This window comes from Rattus norvegicus, chromosome 20, assembly GCF_021556685.1.
Source record: "Rattus norvegicus strain SHRSP/BbbUtx chromosome 20, alternate assembly SHRSP_T2T, whole genome shotgun sequence".
NCBI classification, from domain to species: Eukaryota; Metazoa; Chordata; class Mammalia; order Rodentia; family Muridae; genus Rattus; species Rattus norvegicus.
In genome coordinates, this window is record NC_141553.1 from 317,092 (window position 1) to 338,410 (window position 21,319).

At 37.8% G+C, this 21,319-nt stretch overlaps 2 protein-coding genes and 1 pseudogene across 2 annotated transcripts; all 3 read right to left on the minus strand.

Moving 5' to 3' along the window:
* Window positions 1–4,495: 4,495 nt before the first annotated feature.
* Or2j3 (olfactory receptor family 2 subfamily J member 3) lies at window positions 4,496–5,434 on the minus strand. The gene is given in 1 exon segment (NM_001000266.1): window positions 4,496–5,434. A coding segment is annotated over 1 exon segment (939 nt).
* Or2n1f-ps1 (olfactory receptor family 2 subfamily N member 1F, pseudogene 1) lies at window positions 13,478–14,417 on the minus strand (annotated as a pseudogene).
* Or2n1g (olfactory receptor family 2 subfamily N member 1G) lies at window positions 20,381–21,319 on the minus strand. Its single transcript, NM_001000268.1, is given in 1 exon segment — window positions 20,381–21,319. A coding segment is annotated over 1 exon segment (939 nt).

Consider the following 21,319-nt stretch of genomic DNA (forward strand, 5'->3'; position numbering starts at 1 on the left):
GCCCTCAGTTCCGAAGAGATGGATCAGGTGTTCTTACTGCTGATTGGTTCAGACGGGAATGGGGCTTTTTGTACAAAAAGGACTAATGGCCGGAACTGGAGCAGGAAATACAGACAAAGATTCAGGCAGAGATGAAAGATATATGAGAGACTTGATGAGGGCGGAAGAAAGCAAAAGGGAGATGGTCGGAGCTGGAAGCACGCAATGAGAACCACGTGGAGAGATGGGATGTCTAATAAATCAGGATAAGTTTGTTCTTAGCTAAGATACCACCATAGCAAAAAGGTCAGCAGCTTTAACCTACATAGATGCCGCTATGTTTTAATTAAAGTGCAAGCAGAATCCACAAAAGCCCTGCAATACTAGGCAACATGGAATAATAGAAAGAGAACAACCTCTACAGAACAGGTTGACCTTGAACAATTAAGAGCAGCGATCTTTCTGCAGGAGCGTGAACTGCGCACTAAGACTCTGGAGGCTTGGGGTTTTGTAGGGCAGAAAGGGGAACTTTTTGAGTGGATGGTTCTACTGCAGATTGGTTTCTCTGCAATCTCAAAGCTGTAAATACCAATGGAGGTTTGGTATGTTGATTTTCTTATCAAGAGCTTCCTAGATCCTAAATATGTGCAGATATCAGTGTATCAACTTTCCTGTCTGGGGTTCCTCAGCACCTGAGTCTTTTAGGTCTTTTGCCCTTTATTTGGGTTTGTGAAGAAGGCAGATCTGTCTCAGTCAGTATTTATTACAGTGAAGAAACTATGGCCATCACAATTCCTATAAATAAAGAGTTTTGTTGGCACTCGATTACAGTTAAATTATCATCATGGTGGGAAGCATGACAACAAGCAGGCAGCCGTGTTGCTAAAGAAATAGTTGAAAGTTCTGCATCCAGATCTGTAGGGCACAGGAAGAAAGAGACTTGGAGTTTTAGATGGGCTTTTGAAACTTCAAAGTCCACCTTCAATGACATACTTTCTCTAACAGAGCCACATCCTTTAATCTTTTTAAATAGTGCCATTCCCTACTCTCCAGTATTCAAAACCATGAGCCTATAAGGGACCATTTTATTCAAACCACCACAGAACAGTTTGCATGCTGACTTTCTCGAGAGCTTCCTGGATGGTATTTGCTTGCCAATGTTATCAGTATATCAACTTTCCAACCTGGAGTTTCTTAGCTCACCTGAGGCTTTTAGGTCATTAGCCCTGTAGTTGGGTTTCTTAATGAGGCTCCTGTACATTGTTGGGTGTGGTGTTCCCCCTGATACTGCTGTTCTTTGGGTGGGAGACAACAAGTATCTCTTATCTTTGACTTCTTTATGATCAGGAGTTTATAAAATTCCTACACTAAGGGATTAGCAAGGTCACAGGACAAGTAGCTAAAAAGTGAAGAATTAGACGTTTGAGGTTAAGGGTCAGAAGAAAAACATCAAATAGTAGATTAAATTATTTTAAATATAAAGACAACCAATGTGCCTTCAAAGTTTCAAAAGGAAACAAAAATCTAAGCTTTTAGAGTATCAAAAACAATGAAATACACAAATAAAAAAATGTCTAGACCAAAATGCCTCCCAAACAAACTAGATACCTTAAACCAAATACTTTGAAGGCAGACCAAAAAGGGTATCTATAAAATTATGATCCTTAATTGCAGAGCCAAGATAAAAATATGGACAGTTGGTCAAATCAAAGGAGGTCTAGTGCCCTGGAAATAACTCACTAACAAGCTACCTGAGGAAATAAGGCCGGATGACCTGAGCGCAGTAGGTCTGGGCCTATATCTGGCTTCCATTCAGGTGATTCCTCCAGTGGACAGGATCCTTCTTGGAGTACCACACTGGACACAAGAAACACAGCTCAAATCTCAATAGGACTAAGAAATAGTTTATTGTTGAGCCATTTTCAGTGACCATGGCCCAGGAACACAAATTTGGGTTATTCCAAATTCGTGGTTCAGAACGAAAGTGATTTCATGAAGGTTTTATACTTTTACAGATCAAAGGAATTCACAAATCAAGGCAATATTAAAATACACTGGTGAGAACAACAGAGATGATCTTACGATAAGATGCCAGGTTTTCTATAGAACGAAGATGCTATCTGCTGACATTAGCTTTTTCACTGGCAGAAGCCAGTAGTCTCATATTTAATAGATTAAAATGGGTATTTTTCTACTAGTCACAATACAGGATTTTAGTTCCAACACAAAGGTAGACAACAAGTGACTGATGGGATGGGAGGTTGGGAGTAGGTTAGGTTGTAAAGCTGGTCCCAGGTGAAGTAACTAGAGTATTCGAGGAACAGATCATATAAGTTTTAATATATAATAGGAAATCATCAGAATATATCTGTGGTCAGAGCAAGCTGGCCATCTAGACTATCAGCATCAGTGATATATGAATGCAATGAGAGGCGTTGCCTCAATAAATAGAAATAGAAAGCAATTGAAGGGACACCTGACATTAACCTTGTGCCTTCAAATTTATGTGCAAAAACATGTTTCTGCACACACGTGATCACACATACAGACATGCTTGCACTTTCCACACATGCATATCCAAATACATTTACTAGAACTACAAATGGTCTGAACTGTGTAGTCAACACTGTCATAGGATAAAAGTCACTTTACAAAAGCCTGTTGCACTGACAGTGGCATTCAAAACCATACAACAGTCAAAGGTCAATTAGCTATATATATACAGAGAACACGAAATGAATTAAAAATATGTTCTGTATAAGAATCATAAAGTGCTTTGTGTAGCCAGTTCTCAAATTGTTCCATAAATTTATTCTAATATCCATAAAAACTCAAGGAGTCAAATTTGGTTTAAAAAAATCAACAACAAGCAAAACAAAGTTTTATTTTCCCTAAAACAAAAAGTTGGGCTTTCTGAAAATATTTTTAAAAGAACAGTAAACCTAGAGACTGTAAGGAGACATTTATTTTTTTTTTTTTTTTTATTTTTTTTTTTTATTAACTTGAGTATTTCTTATATACATTTCGAGTGTTATTCCCTTTCCCGGTTTCCGGGCAAACATCCCCCTCCCCCCTCCCCTTCCTTATGGGTGTTCCCCTCCCAACCCTCCCACCATTGCCGCCCTCCCCCCATAGACTAGTTCACTGGGGGTTCAGTCTTAGCAGGACCCAGGGCTTCCCCTTCCACTGGTGCTCTTACTAGGATATTCATTGCTACCTATGGGGTCAGAGTCCAGGGTCAGTCCATGTATAGTCTTTAGGTAGTGGCTTAGTCCCTGGAAGCTCTGGTTGCTTGGCATTGTTGTACTTTTGGGGTCTCGAGCCCCTTCAAGCTCTTCCAGTTCTTTCTCTGATTGTAAGGAGACATTTATAATACTGGAAGGCTAATTTATCAAGGACATTGATTTGATCAAGACATTCTTTCTCTCTCTTCATATATATATATATATATATATATGTGTGTGTGTGTGTGTGTGTGTGTGTGTGTCTGTGTGTCTGTGTGTCTGTGTGTCTGTGTGACTGTGTGCATGTGTCTGGGTATAGAATAGTATAATACATATAATATAATATAATATATCTTACATTATATAACCCTAACAATATATACACCTAAAACCACAAAATACCCCCTGTTTATGTGCAATTCTGTATGAATTAAATAGCAATAATGCTAGGCATTTTAATATTTTTATTTAAAACATAATGTCCCATATTAAGGAACTATAATATAATAGTATTTTTTAAAAAAGATATTGAGATGTAGGGAGAAATGTAAGTTACCCTGATTAATTCATTTAATCTAATTTTCCATGCCACTATGCTCACTAAAGGATGTTTAGTGATTCTTTTTGCTTTATTTTATTTATTAACATCTGCCACTCAACTTAGCAGTAGACATTTCTATTCAAAATTTATTGCCAAATCTTCTGGGATTATTTTAGAATTGACTTTAATTTATTAGCACATGCAACATGACAAATCAACTTTTATACATGTATTTTCTCTTTTATCTTAGATTGCAATTTCATCCATAAGATGTAGTAGATCAATGGGAATATCACATCCATCTAAAGTACTAAGAATCCCATCATCTAAAAGAAATCAAACACTGACTAAGATTCAGAAGTAAAGGGGTTGGGGATTTAGCTCAGTGGTAGAGTGCTTGCCTAGCAAGCGCAAGGCCCTGGGTTCGGTCCCCAGTTCCGAAAAAAAGAAAAAAGAGAAAAAAAAAGATTCAGAAGTAAAGTATGTAGGGAAAGGAATAAGTTCCTGAGTAAAATAGACAGATGAGCAAAAGAAACATTTAGAACAGATTTCTATCTTTACTGTTCAAAGTAGAAAGTTATAAGAGTACTGGCTAAGCTTTGCATATTTTGAGAAAAAGGTATTTCTCCTCAAATAATTTAGTCTCTCTTTTATGTTTTATGATTCAGTGTCCAAGAAAGACTGTAAAAGAGTAAAGTATTTTTAATGATGGTTCAGACCTTATCAAAGATGGCACAGTGGGAGGCTTCTCTCATCTCTCCCTCTCATACCTACGCAGCCTCCTTATTGCCCCTCTCACATCTTTGTTTCTTAGAGTATAAATGAGAGGGTTGAGGCTAGGTGTTACAACAGTATAGAAGAGGGCAATGAACTTGGCATGATCTTGAGAGCTTTTTGTTGAGGGCTGAAGATAAATACACATGATTGGAATGAAAAAGAGAGAAACAACAGTAAGATGGGCTCCACAGGTCCCAAAAACTTTCTGAAGTCGAGCGGTTGATTGCATTTTCAGGACAGTCCATGCAATGGCACCATAGGAGCTCAGAATGAGAATAAGTGGTACGACAACAAAAATAGCACTCATAACCATGAGGGTCAGCTCATTTGCATGGATATCCACACAGGACAACTGCAACAGTGCTGGCACTTCACAGAAGAAGTGGTCCACTTGGCGATGGCCACACAGGGGTACCCAGAAGGTAAAGGAAGAATGAAGTGCTGAGGTGGTAAAGCCACATACCCAGGACGCTGCAGCCAGGAGTTGGCAGAAACGAGGATTCATAAGGACAGAGTAATGCAAGGGTTTGCACACAGCTGCATAGCGGTCATAGGACATCATCACCAACAGAACACACTCTGTGGTACCCAGAGCAAGAACAAAATAGAGTTGGAGCATGCAACCAGCGTAAGATATCGTCTTCTCTGGACCCCAGAGGTTGAACAGCAGCTGAGGGACAGAGCTAGTGGTGTAGCAGAGATCCAGAGCAGAGAGGTTTGAGAGGAAGAAGTACATAGGGGTGTACAGGTGGGAATCTAGGTGTGACAAGACGATGATGAAGAGATTGCCTGTCAGTGTCATCATGTAGAAAATCAATATCACCACAAACAAAACAACTTCCAGATGAGGCCATTTAGAAAATCCCAGAAAAATAAAGTACCCTTCCCAACTTGCATTGAAATTTTCCACCATTGCTCATCTTCTCTTTTGTTTTATCCTCAGTTCTAGAAAACATGGAGAGATAGTTGCAGTGAATGATTTAAAAAAACAAATTATTAGAAAGCTTGTATATATTTATGTATATGTATATGTAGCTATTTATATACTCATGAATAGAGCTCATATTCATATCACTGATTTTTCATACATGTGAAGTATATGCTTAATATATAAATTTTATATTATTAATTATTAAAATGATTAATAACATAGTGATATGAAAAGTCAATAAGTGATGAAAGCAAACAGTTCCTAATTACTAGAAGCAAAATTATTGATAAATGGCACTACTAACAGAAGACGATGCAAATCTAGTTAGTAAGTTTTCTAAGGGACAATGTAATTATACAGTCTATATCATCCTATCACAAATCACTTATTAATTACAAATTGAAAATTAGGAAATTGAACGATACAGATCTGGTGGATTCTTTCATAATCATGTGAATCAAGAGAATCTCACCAGATTTTTGACAAATACTATATAGCTGGTTTTGGAATATTTTGAACAGGACATCATGTCATTGAACTGATATTTCTGCCTAGAAGATTCCAACAATAAAATCATAAGAAAGAGATGATTATGGATGATATGATGATGGTGCATTATAAATGATATATAGATGATAGTTTGGAAAATAAAAGGTGATAAAAGACAAAAGACTGATAGATGTTGAGTGGATAGATGGACACATGGTAGATGATAGAATGACAATAGAGATATCACAGCCTTTTATTAAAAAGTCTGTGCTAAGGTACTGTACAGCTAAAAGTAAATGATTTTTTCAGTGCTTTGAGAGAATTCTGCAAGTTTAGAGAATTCTTCAATAAAATGCTATCAATAGGAAGTTTAAAATAATTTTATGTTTTATATGGATGTTTATACTTTTACAGAAAATTAACATAGTAAGTGTGGACTTCTCATTCATTTTAGGGTAACAGCTGAGTAAATGATAATGGAATAAATGTCTAAATTGGATTTGGAAGGTAACTTACTGCTAACAAGGTAAATGTCTTCAAATTTGTATTTATATGAAGATTGGAAATGTAAGAATTATTTTCTTGGAACTGTCCAGGCAATAATACCTGCGGAGGAAACATATCTCATTGAGCAGTAATTTCTAATTATTTATGTAAAGTGAAATATGCTAATCCAGTTAGATGTGGTACAGAAATAAGCTTATTTATTGATCTGTTTATTTGCACTAAAGACTACTTATAACCAAGAAACAGAACTTAAATAGAAATATAAACAAAGAGACCCATGAACACATCAATTCCTGAATAATATTTAAATGGCAAAACTGATAAATTGTAGAAAGTGTGCTCAAATGCTGCCTAGGGACCACAGAAACATTGGGAACATTAAATTTGGACTTGATAATAAAACATGGTTTATTATTGTAATTCTTAAGAGTATCTGTAATGTAAACAGTCACTTTCTATAACGCAGTAACCATTCAGGACAATAACTCAGACACACCGTGAGTGGAATTTTCTTAAAAGTAGTAATCAAATAATACCAGTAATGTAATAAGCCAAGTAAATCCCTTTAGGGAGAGCTCACGGCCACTTGAAGGTCACTCAGGATTTTCTAAGAGGTCTCTGTGAAATTCTCTTGAAGAGAGCATTACCCACCATGAGAAACTGCAGTTACTTGCTTTTAGGAAGGTGTGGTCTTTCTTATAGGCAGCCACCTCTGCAACTTCATAAACTAACTAACCAAGTGGCAGCTGTGAGGTCTCTATATCGCATGAGCCGTCTTTGGCATTTTCACCAAGAGATCTTTCATAGAAGCTATGTGATAAGGAACAAAACTTATTAGACACAAAAAAGAAAATGTAGGAACTTATGGTTTTATTTTCTTATTACTAGAAGTGAGGGAAATAGAGGTTTTATCAAAAATTGTTTTTATCACCTGAGGATAAATTCCCTTTTCTTGTTGGAAGCCAGAATCTAGAAGAAGGTCATTCTCCACCCTCATCACTGGCCATCATGAGCCTAGGACTCTCATCTCAAACATTAACTAGTTAGTGTTCAAGCAGCGCTGGTTCATCCTCTCCCGTCCCTTGCCTTACCATATTCTATGCACTGTCATTCCGCCATCCTTCACCCGTAAGGCTGACTGTCTGGCTGGACTTAGTCTCTCTGAAGGCACCAGCATGAGCAGTTGACTCTCTTCCTGACTTGCTACATCATGCTCAGAGAGCAGAGGTTCTGTGGTAATCATTTAATACTGCCGCGACTCATAAAGGAATTGTTCGTAGCCAAAAGAGAAAATAAGGACCATCAGTGCATTAAGGGATGGTCCTTTTCTATGATCGAATGAGGTTTATGGAAATAATGACAAATCTGACTTGGTTTCTTTGACTGGGCTAATAGGAGTATAAATCCCAAAGAGTCAATTAATGCTCTATAAGGAATTGTATTGTTTAGTCCTTTTCCCAGAAATAACTTCCCCATGACAGCACATTCACTGTGACACAAATGCTATAGATGAACAACTGGGACAATCTACTCTATGATGTGTTTACAGAAGAAGAAGGCTTGTCCCTAGTTATTTGAATTATTTTTCCTCATTGAAATGTGAAAGATAATCTTGTTTCAGGGTAGGAAAAGACATCCAATATTTTATTAAAAACAGAATTGTCATTGCTTCATTTAAACTGAGTTCTTTTTTCAATCTATTGGTGTGTAAAGCTTCGTGTGTGTAAAAATCAGTTCACCACATGTTACCTGTTATTGGCATTATATTTTAATTAAAATCAGTGTTTTATATATCAATTCTCCCCTTTCTTTTTTCTCTTTTTTATTGAATATTTCTTTATTTACATTTCAAACGTTATTCCCTTTACCAATTTCCTGTCCAAAAGCTCCCTATCCCCTCTCCCACCGCTTCTTCTATAAGGATGTTCCCCTCTCCATCCACATCCACTTAATGCACCCCCACATTCCCTTACACTGGGGGTCCAACCTTGGCAGGACCAAGGGCTTCTCCTTCCATTGGTGCCCAACAAGACCATCATCCTCTGCTACATATGCAGTTGGAGCCATTGGTCTGTCTATGTGTAGACTTTGGGTAGCAGTTTAGTCCCTGTGAGCTCTGGTTGGTTGGTATTGTTGTTCTTATGGGATTGCAAGCCCTTCAGCTCTTTCAATCCTTTCTCTAATTCCTCCAACAGGTTTTTTCTTCTCTGTTCAGTGGTTTGCCGCTAGCATTCACCTCTGTATTTGATGTGTTCTGGCTGTGTCTCTCAGGAGAGATCTACATCCGGTTCCTGTCAGCATACAATTCTTAGCTCTATCAATCTTACTAGTTTTGGTGGCTGAATACATAAGGGCCACATGAGAGGCAGGCTCTGAATGGCCGATCCTTCAGTCTCTGGTCTACACTTTGCCTCCATATCCACTCCCATAGATATTTTTTTTTTCACTTTTTTGAGGAGTGTACTTTAGTCGTCCTTCTTCTCAGCTTCATGTGGTCCATGAATTGCATCTTGGGTAATTCGAGCTTTTAGGCTAATATCCACTTATTAGTGAGTGCATGCCATGTGTGTTTTTTGTGATTGGGTTACCTCACTCTGGATATTTCCTAGCTCCAACCATTTCGATAGCTATATTGAGCTATATAGTTTTTTTTTTTTTATCACTATTGCTATGTTATACTGCTTGAGGTCAGAAATGGTGATTCCCCCAGAACTTTTATTGTTCAGAATAGTTTTACCTATTTTGGGTTTTTTGTTATTCCAAATGAATTTGAAATTGTTCTAACTCCATGAAGAATTGAGTTGGAATTTTGATGGGGATTGCATTGAATATGTAGATTGTAGATTGCTTTTGATAAAATGGCAATTTTTATTATATTAATTCTGCCAATCCATGAGTCTGGGGGAATCACCATCCCTGATCTCAATCAGTATTTCAGAGCAATACGATAAAAACTGTATGGTATTGGTACAGAGAGAGTCAGATAGATCAGTAGAATAGAATTAAAGACTCAGAAATGAACCCATAAACCTATGGTCACTTGATCTTTGACAAAGGAACTATAACCACCCAAAGGAAAAAAAAAGCATTTTCAACAAATGGTGCTGGTTCAACTGGAGATCAGCATGCAGAAGAATGTAAATCGATCCATTCTTATCACCCTGTACAAAGCTTAAGTCCAAGTAGAACAAGGACCTCCACATCAAACCAGATACATTCAAACTAATAGAAGAAAAAGTGGGGAAGAGTCTTGAACATATGGGCATGGGGAAAATTTCCTGAACAAAACACCAATGGCTTATGCTCTAAGATCAAGAATCGACAAATGGGACTTCATAAAAGTGCAAAGCTTCTGTAAGGCAAAGGACACTGTCCTTAGGACAAAACATCAACCAATGGATTGGGAAAAAAATCTTACCAGTTTTACTACTGATAGAGGACTAATAGTCAAAATATTCAAAGAACTCAAGAAATTAGACTCCAGAGAGCCAAATAACGCTATTAAAAATGGGGTAAAGAGCTAAACAAAGAATTCTCATCTGTTGAATATTGAATGGCTGAGAAGTACCTAAAGAAATGTTCAATATCCTTAGTCATCAGGAAAGTGCAAATCAAAGCAACCCTGAGATTCCACCTCACACCAGTCAGAATGACTAAGATCAAAAACTCTGGTGACAGCAGATGTTGACAAGGATGTGGAGAAAGAGGAACACTCCTCTATTGTTGGTGGGTTTGCAGACTGGTACAACCACTCTGGATATCACTCTGGAGGTTCCTCAGAAAATTGGACATTGCACTACCTGAGGACCCAGCTATACCACTCCTGGGCATATACCCCAAAGATGCTCCAACATACGACAAATACACATGCTCCACTATGCTCATAGTAGTCTTATTTATGATAGCCAGAGGCTGGAAAGAACCCAGATGGTATTCAACAGAAGAATGGATACAGAAAATGTGGTACATCTACACAATGGAGTACTACTCAGCTATCAAATACAACGACTTCATGAAATTCATAGGCAAATGGCATGAACTAGAAAATATCATTCTGAGTGAGGTAACCCAATCACAGAAAACACACATGGTATGCACTCACTGATAAGTGGATATTAGCCCCAAAACTGGAATTACCCAAGATGCAATCCATGGACCTCATGAAGCTCAAGAAGAAGGATGAGCAAAATTCAAAGGACTCCTTCTTAAAAGGGGGAACAGAAATATCCATAGGAGGGAATATTGAGGCAGAGTTTGGAGCAGAGACTGAAGGAATTGCCATTCAGACCCTGCCCCACATGTGATATATATCTCCACCAAAACTAGGTAAGATTGGTGAAGCTAAGAAATGCATGCTGAAAGCAACCGGATGTGGATCTCTCCTGAGAGACATATCCAGAGCATGCCAATACAGAGGTCAATGCCAGCAGCAAACCACTGAACTGAGAATAGCACCCTCTTTGGGGGATTAGGGGAAGAATTGAAAGAGTTGAAGGGGTTTGCAACCCCATAAGAACAACAATGCCAACCAACCAGAGCTTCTAGGGACTAAACTACTATCCAAAGAGTATACATGGACTGACCCAGGGCTCCAACTGCATATGTAGCAGGGAATAGCATTTTGGGGGCACCAGTGGAAGGGGAAGCCCTTGGTCCTCCCAAGGTTGGACCCCTGACGACGCCTGTGCCTCCAGTGTGAGAATATCAGGCGTAGGTCTGCGGGATTGAAAGAAAATATGTAAACAGGTCACCCATTTTTAGAGAATGCCACCAAGGCTTTACTGAGATCTCCTTATATACCGGAGGCAATAGCTGTGGAAAAACAACAAGGCAGGTGAAAATCCCCACTCAGAAAAACAGGAAAGGTCTGTGTGGTGGAAAGTCCCGGGCCCAATCAGGGCAAAAACAACTTCTTAACAACAACAAGCTGGAATGCTCGGTGGGGAGGAAGGGTGCCATGGAAAGTCCAGGCCACAAATCAGGGGCTAAGAGCAGCTGCCAAGGTGTAAACAACTTCTTGCTATAGCAGGCCAAAAGGCTCAGCAAAGGGGAAGGGAAACACCCCAAGGTAGGGCCCACCAGACCCCCAGTGCAGGGGAATGTCAGGGGGTCGTTGGGGGGGATCTATGGGGAAAACACCTTTATGGGGTGTGGAAGGGGATAGGGGGCTTATGGACAGGAAACTGGGAAAGGGAATAACATTTGATATGTAAATAAAAAAATATCCAATAAAACAAATGGAAAAATGTCCACACTTATGATAAAGTATACTCAACACAATTATATGAATTTTGGATGATTGTATTAATATATGTGTAAAGCATAAAATAGTTTATTCAAGACAGACAGTTTATCTTTTTTCACATATTTCTTTCAGTAAGGACATTCAGGATCTACTCTCTTAGATGATTTCTAAGTACTAATTTTAGTAATCATTCTGTACAATTTGTCTTATTGCTTACTGTTTCAATGAATTGAAATTTTGTAACATTTTAATAAAATACCCTCATTTGCTGTTAGGTGCCCAACCCTGAGTTCTACCCTCACTAATTCTTCTGATCATTCCTTTGACCACAGCTGTGTGACAACCTAATCAAAAAGTCACAAGAAATGAGGTTTAAAGAGATAGCTTAGCAGTTAAAAGCACTGGTTTCTCTTCCAGAGGACCCAAGTTCAATTCCCAGCACCCAACTCTTTATGGTGAAAAAGTGTGTTACAGCAGGTCCAAGGAATCTGACACTTCTTGCATTTTTGCTAGTGTTTAGCTCTTTATTGTATACTTTGTTTAATTATTTTTAAATTAACCTAATACCACATAATTATATAACCCACCAATTTGTTACAGTGAAGTGTAACTGATTTCATGATAAAAATTAAACTCTCAGTCCTAGAACTATTTTAGCTCTTTAAACTGTTAGTTGTGTAGATTTTGAATATCCATGCATGAAATTGCATACCCATTAAAAACTGCTATTGTAGAAAAAATAAACAACTTCTATTTTAATCCAAATTACAAATTACTAATTCTTTAGGGGTCTTAAAACACATTCCATCCTGCTACAAGTATATGTCCAGAAATGGCTCCTAGCTGTCATATGTTACTTTTTTTTTTTGCTCTTTAACTGATTCAGATATTTAAAATAAATGCCTAAGAAAATCATGACTAGAATACAACCTCACTTTGTTGATGATAGTATCTACTGATCAACAAAAGGATAGAAAGCCTTAGTTTTTATGAGAGGATAGCCCCTAAAGCCTCAACAATGGTGGATATGAAACAAAAATCAGTGATTATTTCACTAACACAGTTGGCAAGTTTAGGTAGTGCATTTGTTAAATTTCTAAACCAAGCATCTGTAGTTTCTATATTAAGATTGCAAAAACAGACAAATCATTTCTCACCTACCACACGATCTAAAAAGTCTTGTTGACATATTTGGGAGTTTATCTTATCATGTATAAATCCTTTGAATTGTACCTATTCCTCACACTCCAATTCAAATGCACCAATAGGAAAAGCCATCTATACAATATTGTCAGTGCATTTTATGAGCATCCACATAAATAAAGTCTATGTCTTATAAAATAGTTTATTAAAAGCTGTTGCTGTATTGCTAGCCTTCCCACAAACAATTAGGAAAACTTAAAGACAGTAAAGATTTACTTCACAAATGACAAGTTAAAAAGCCAGTGATGAATGTTTACTATGTGACTTTCTTGCCAGTTAGCTTAAAATAATATAAGTGGATTATAAATTACATGATTGCTTTATCATGTAATACAGAATCTATGTGTAAATGTACTAAAACAAATACAAGTATTTCAACCATTTCTCTAGGCAAAGCATGCATCTTGGTTGACCAAAATTAACCATTGCCTAGCATAGTTACTCAAGTAACAAGACAGGATTTGTAAGAACATAATTTTTTAAAAAAAGAAAGGTGAAGTTTTGTTTTTGTTTTTAATAGAGAATGAGTTATAGGAAAAGCTTCTAGTTTGTTAACTACTTTGTATAATGTCTGTAAATTTTCACTTTGACATAATAATGTTGCTGAATAGGTTACCTAATGCCCCCTTTACATCCTTATTCCTCAGAGTATAAATGAAGGGGTTCAGTGTAGGAGTTACTACTCCATAGAAGAGAGCCATGAACTTGGGTTGGTCTTTTGTAATAGAAGAGGGAGGCTGAAGATACATGCTTATGCCTGGACCATATAACAAGAGAACTACAATGAGATGAGAGGAACATGTCCCAAAGGCCTTTTTCCTTCCCTCTGAAGATTTGATTTTAAAGACAGCATGTCCAATACTAGCATAGGAAGCAAGAATTAGACACAGAGGAACAGCTGAAAGAAAAACGCATACCACAGACAGAGCAAGCTCATTCATTTCTTTTTCACCACAAGCAATTTTTATGAGAACTGGAATCTCACACACCAGGTGATCCATTTTATTGTGGCCACATAGAGGCAACTGCAGAGTCACAGTGGCCTCTGTGACAGCATAGGAAATTCCAATCAGCCACACAATGGGCACTAACAGGAGGCATTTACGCTGATTCATTATGAGGGTATAGTGTAGAGGTCTGCAGATGGCTACATATCGGTCAAAGGACATAAGAGCCAGGAGGACACACTCTGTACCCCCCCATTGTGTGGTAGAAATAAAGCTGAATTGCACACCTCATGTAGCTGATGGTGTTTGTGGAGCCCCCAAGGTTAGTTAGCATCTGAGGCACAATGCTTGTGGTATAGCAAATGTCCAGAAAGGAGAGGTTGGTGAGGAAGAAATACATGGGGCTGTGGAGACAGGGGTCTAAAATGAACACCAGAATGATGGCAATGTTTCCAATCATGGCTGTGGGGTATGTTACCAGAAGAATAATAAAGAGAGGGAGTTCCAGCCAAGGACGGTCTGCAAAACCAAGTAGAATAAACTCTTCTGGGTGACTTGTATTGATCAGTGTCATTCTCTGCAATCTGACTCTCCTATAGTAAAGAAGTATCAAGAAAGTTAGTATTGTAGGAATAGAAAAGATTCATCGGTTTTGACTATAGAAACCAGCACTAGCATTCAGCATTTGGAATGTTATTGGTGATGCTTAGTTGATAACTTAGTCCATATAGAGTTTTGTGCCAAGCAAGGGGACCTGGGTATTTTCTTCAGTACTCAAATAAAAAACATTTCTATAATCCCAGGTCTAGCTAAGAAAATCTGGTCCTATTTTGGAGCTTGCTGACCTGTTCTTGTAGCTGAATTGATGAGGTCCAGGTTTAGTAGGAGGCACAGTCTCCAAACATAAGGTAGAAATCAAATATAGATACATTTTACATAGTCTCTGGGTTTTATATGCACAACACACGGACAGCACAGAAACATGTATGCATATCCATTTATGTACATAAACACTCCTGGAGGCACACAAAGGAAATAATCTGACAAGTGGTCATTTAACTTCTCTTTGTGATACTGAACTTTAAAGGGGCTTTCTAATTATCTGACAGTACGTGTGGCATGAACGTGAGTAATTTTAGCAGCAGTGCTGAAGGCATCACTGAGACATCATAGAAACATTTCCAGGAATCAGTCAGAGAAACGGGTAGAAAGCGTTCTGAGCTCTGAACTCTCCGTCTGGAATGCTGGTCTGCCCAGTTCTATCTCCTGAGTGAATCATTAAATCGTTCGTAGGAGTAATGAGCACATTTGAGATCTAAAGACACCTCCACTTTATACTTGAGATTGAGAAATGTAGGTTAACCATATTTTTACTTCATGTTGTACAATTATAAACAGCCCCATATTCATAAGCCAAACGAGTGAAGCCTCATTTACAATGGTGTTCCTTTTTCTTTTGTTTTGGTATTTAGATATTTGAATAACTATTTAGTGCATGTTTGGCATTCAATAATTCATGATAACTTATAGTCAACTTATTTATAAGATGTTTCTTATCATAAGCATACAGCTTATTATTGAGCTCAATGCTTTATTTAATAAAAATTTGCTGTACTATCAGGAACATATTGATTTTTTGCTATTCATATTTTGTGAACATGTTTTTCATCACCAATAATCTTTTGTCGGCAGATGTCTTAATTTAGATAGAGTAACATTGAAATCCCAGTTATTTTATAATTTCCTAGATGTATTCTCTTACTTCACACAGCTAACGTAAATACTGATACAACAAAATCATGGAACAGAATAAAACAATGTTTGAAAACTAAAAATTACTTTTTACACATTTTATTCACTAATGTTTCATAAAAAAGTCATCTCTGAAAAATGAATATGACTACACATTATGCTAGGTCAGATGCATACATTGTAAAAAAGGAAAAATCCTATGTTAAGGGAATAATTCCCATAACTTCTATTTTTAACGTAAATTTTCAAAATGAAACATAGGTATGGCTGTTCTGCCTGCATGTATGCCTGTGCACCACACATGGGTCTGGTGCCCACAGAGGCCAGAAGAAGGCAAAGAATCCCTGGAACTGGAATTGATTGCGAATCTCTATGTGAATGCAGGGAATAGAATTCAGTTCCTCTAGAAGGCACTGTTTGTTCTTAACGGCCAAGCCATCTTACCAGTCGCCTGGACAACTTCTTAATGAGTCCTCTGTGATAAGCACTCTAGCAAGCTGTTCCCAGTCTGAAAATCCTTTAGCACCTGTTCCCAGTAAGAGACTCTTATTTCTGTATTTTAAGATTCTTCTAAGTGTTAGTTTTCTAATAGCTATGGCTAATCTAGGGATAAGCAGTACTAATTTCTGATGATGTATTAGACTAAATTCTTACTTCAGGAGAAGCTCTATGTTGTAGAAGAAATATGAATAAGAGCATTGGGTCTATTACTCTGAATATAAAATAGTTATTTCCAGAAACATAACTATGGAGCTTACTGAATACAGTTTACATAGCATTACTACAATCAATTTTCTTTTTTTTAAAAAAATATTTTTATTTATGTGAGTACACTGTAGCTGTCTTCAGACACACCAGGAGAGGGCATCGGATCCCATTGCAGATGGTTGGGAGCCACCATGTGGTGTCTTGGACCTCCAGAAGAACAGTTAGTGGTCTTAATAACTGAGCCACCTCTTCAGCCCCTACCATCAGTTTTCAAACATGAGTAATCCATTAGCTTTGTTTTTTAAAAGAGTAATTTTAGTCTTACTCTTTAAAATTCTTTCATAATTAATTTTATCTAACTCTCATATCGGTTTGTACTGTATCTTCCCCTTCCCACATCTCTTGAGACAAATGGGCCTTACCTTCTTATTCTGTCTTCAGGTTTTTCAAAAAAATATTTTTAGTTATTTTTATTATCTATCACAGTACACTTATTGAATTCAACGACTTTTAATATTTTTTATTCTTCTGTCATAAAGTATTTACTGACCATGCCCTCACTTCCTCCCCTCCTCCCAGTTCCCATCCACGCCTCCCCTCTCCCCTAAATCTATTGCTCCTATATTTTCCTTCAGAAAAGAACAAGTCTCCAAGTGACATCAATTACCACAGCATAACAAGACGGAATGAGACTAGACACAGACCCTTATATCAAGGCCAGACAATGCAACCCAGTAGGAGGAAAAGGGCCCCACAAGCATGCAAAACACTTAAGGGTTCCACACTCTCACTATTACAAGTCCAACAAAAAATGGATGGAGCTAGAAAAAATTATCTCAGGCAAGGCAACCCGGATGCAGGAAGACAAGCATGATATATACTCACTTATAACTTGATATTAGCTGTTAAGTAAAGAATAGTCAAGCTTGCAATGCACGGATACAGAAAGGTCTAAGGGGGATGCATGTGTCTCCCTGGAAAGGGGAAAATAGATTTCGTGGGTGGATTGGAGGCAGGTGGGAATGGGAAGAAGGAGAGAGATTTGATTTTCTTATTTAATTATTTATTACAATTTCAACTCACAGAGTCGTACTCCTCCAGGAGTGTTTAAAATCACGGTTGAGTTTCAGGCTGAGTTCCTATTGGCCCGCTGTCCACATGCTTTTGCATTTTCATATCAGTATGTTATAGTCACATTCAGGTTGAAAACACACATTGTTGTATTAATATTTATAACCCTTTTGGGTTTGCAGGTTGTAAGAACAGTATTCATTTTGAAAACACCCTTCATTAAAGAGTATTTTTATCATACACTAAAGCATTGGATGAAACATTTGAGCAAGATTAGTCATATTTTAAACATTTGATCTGTATAAGATCAAATAACTAAACAATAATACTTCACTCGGGTGATCAACATGTGGGGAATATAGTGCTTCTAAGTTTGGTTTAGTGATAGACTGAGAAAGAAATGAGTTAAAAACTAAAGTCTAGTTGTTCCCAAAGCCACTGAAATGGATACAGCCAGATCTTACGAACGGCCTTTTAAAATGAAGCTGTTTTTCCTGTGATCTAATTAGATTCTGCAGCCCACACTTTGTAACCATCCTAAGAATGTATGTCGGTCAATACAGTTGTCTTTTCACTTACCTTATTTTGATAAACCCCCTTATTTGATTAAAGAGTGATTATAAAGTAAGATATTTGAACTTTTTTCTTTTCAGAATACAGAGAGATTCTAGTGTGAAGGTGAGAGTTTAAGATTTTCTTCAGAACTCTCAGGGTTTTGTTCGTACAAAGGAACCAAGTGGAGGAAAAGCTCAAGTTAGGAAGGCAATGATAGAAAATACCAAGAAGACTTTTGAGTTATCTTTCTTTGCTGTTCCCTAGAGTCCTCTGCGTTGTTTTCACAGAACTCATTTATTCTTCTCCAGAGTGATTAGGTATAGAAAGTACCCTGGGAAAGAGCTCTCCACAGACAGGCATAGCTTCTCCCTGCTGTGCTGACGAGAGAAGACAATCTCTGCTGCAGTGGGATGCACTTGACAAAGAAACCCATTGATTCCATTTCCCAACACACTGAGCACCCAAAAATATATACAATTAAAGATGACCTTGTCGAATCAGTTATTCTGAGAAATGTCAGTGAGAATTTTTCTTGTGTAATCTTATTTATGGAAATCAAATAAAAATTAAGATTTTAGTTATCTCCAGTATAAGAATGAAGAGTCATTAAACCATGAGAATAATAAAAGTAATAGGCAGTGAATTCAGCACTTACTATAAATAATCTAGAAATCTAAGAAAATGTCTAAATATTTAGTATTTGATGACAATTAAAAGGCAATAATGATAAAATAACCTGCTTTTTCTTTAACTGATTGATTTCAGACCTGAGTTTGATTATTTCCTGCTGTCTACAGCTCTTGGGTGTATTTACTTCTTTTTGTTCTAGAGCTTTCAGATACACTGTTAAGCTGCTAGTGTATGCTCTCTCCAATTTTCCAATTTGTTTATGGTAGCACTCAGAACTATGAGTTTTCCTTTTAGCATTGCTTTTTTTTTTTTAACTTGATTTTTAAAAACTTTTTTATTGGATTTTTTTATTTATATTTCAAATGTTATTCTCTTCCCTGGTTTCCCGACCATAAGCCTCCTATGCCATCCCCCCTCTACCTTCCTCTATGAGGGTGTTCCCCCTCCCTGCCCACCACCTTTCACCCTCTCATGTGTGACTCTAACCAAGCAAATGAAAGATCTCTATGACAAGAACTTCAAGTCTCTGAAGAAAGAAATTGAGGAAGATCTCAGAAGAAGGAAAGATCTCCCATGCTCATGGATTGGCAGGATTTGTATAGTATAAATGGACATTTTGCCAAAAGCAACCTACAGATTCAGTGAAATCCCCATCAAAATTCCTACTCAATTCTTCAGAGAGTTAGAAAGAGTAATTTACAAATTCATGTGGAATAACAAAAACCCAGGATAGCTTAAATGATCCTCAACAATGAACAAACTTCTGGGGAATCACCATCCCTGACCTCAAGCTGTATTACAGACCAATAGGGATAAAAACTGTATGGTATTTATACGGAGATGGACAGGTAAGTCAATGGAATAAAATTGAAGACCAAGAAATGCACACACACACACACACACACACACACACACACACACACACACACACACCTGTGGTCACTTGATATTTGGCAAAAGAACTAAAACCATCCAGTACAAAAACGCTAGTATTTTCAACATATGGTGCTGGTTCAACTAGAGGTCATCATGAAGGAGCTGAAGGTGCTTCCAACCCCATAAGAACAACACACCAAACAACCAGAGCTCCCAGGGACTAAACCACCACCCAAAAAATATATATATGGGAAGACCCAAGGCTCCAGCTGCATATGCAGCAGAGGATGGCCTTCTTGGGCACCAATGGGAGGAGAAGCCATTGGGCCTGCCAAGGCTGGACCCCCAAGTGTTGGGGAATGTCAGGTTGGGGAGGCCAGAAGAGGTTGGTTGGAGGGGAACACCCTCATAGAAGAAGTGGGAAGAGGATGGGAAGGGGGTTTATGGATGGGAAATCGGGAAAGGGATAACATTTGAAATATAAATAAAAAATATCTGATAGAAAAAAATCGCCACATTAATTTACAAGAATAGTTTATTAAAAGCAGTTCCTGCTTGGCAGTGTATAGCCAGCCTCCCCACAAGATTTGGAAAAACTTAAAGATTTATTTCAAATGTGACAAATTAAAAAGTCATTGATGAATGTTTACTATCTGGTTTTCATGACAATTGGCTTGGAACAATGTAATTGCATTATAAACTCAGTGTTTTAGAACTTTAAATAAAGTAAGCATTTCTGAATGTACAAATTCGAAGCACTTTAATATTTTTTCTAAGCAGAATATCCATAATTGTTAATACCATCCAAGATTAACCACTGCCTAACATTATTACAAGAAACACAAGTTTATAAGGACATTTAAAAAGAGATGAATTTTGAACAGGGGATGAGATGTAGGAAAAGCCTCTAGTTTGTTGACTGTTTTGTATAATGTCTACAAGCATTCACTTTGACATAAAAATATTCCTGAATAGATTACCTAATGCTCCCTTTACATCCTTGTTCCTCAGAGTATAGATGAAGGGGTTCAGTGTAGGAGTTACTACTCCATAGAAGAGAGCCATGAACTTGGGTTGGTCTTTTGTAATAGAAGAGGGAGGCTGAAGATACATGCTAATGGCTGGACCATAGAACAAGAGAACTACAATGAGATGAGAGGAACACGTCCCAAAGGCCTTTTTCCTTCCCTCTGAAGATTTGATTTTAAAGACAGCATGCCCAATACTAGCATAGGAGGCAAGAATTAAACACAGAGGAACAGCTAAAAGAAAAATGCATACCACAGACAGAGCAAGCTCATTCGTTTCTTTTTCACCACAAGCAGTTTTTATGAGAACTGGAATCTCACACACCAGGTGATCCAGTTTATTGTGGCCACACAGTGGTAATTGCAGAGTCACAGTGGCCTCTGTGACAGCATAGGAAATTCCAATCAGCCACACAATGGACACTAACAGGACACAGTTACGCTGCTTCATTATGAGGGTATAGTGTAGAGGTTTGCAGATGGCTACATATCGGTCAAAGGACATAAGAGCTAGGAGGACACACTCTGTACCCCCCATTGTGTGGTAGAAATAAAGCTGAATTGCACACCTCATGTAGCTGATGGTCTTTGTGGAGCCCCCAAGGTTAATTAGCATCTGAGGCACAATGCTTGTGGTGTAGCACATGTCCAGAAAGGAGAGGTTGGTGAGGAAGAAATACATGGGGCTGTGGAGAGAGGGGTCAATTGTGGACACCAGGATGATGGCAATGTTTCCAATCATGGCTGTGGGGTATGTTACCAGAAGAATAATAAAGAGAGGAAGTTCCAGCCAAGGACGGTCTGCAAAACCAAGTAGAATAAACTCTTCTGGGTGACTTGTATTGATCGGTGTCAT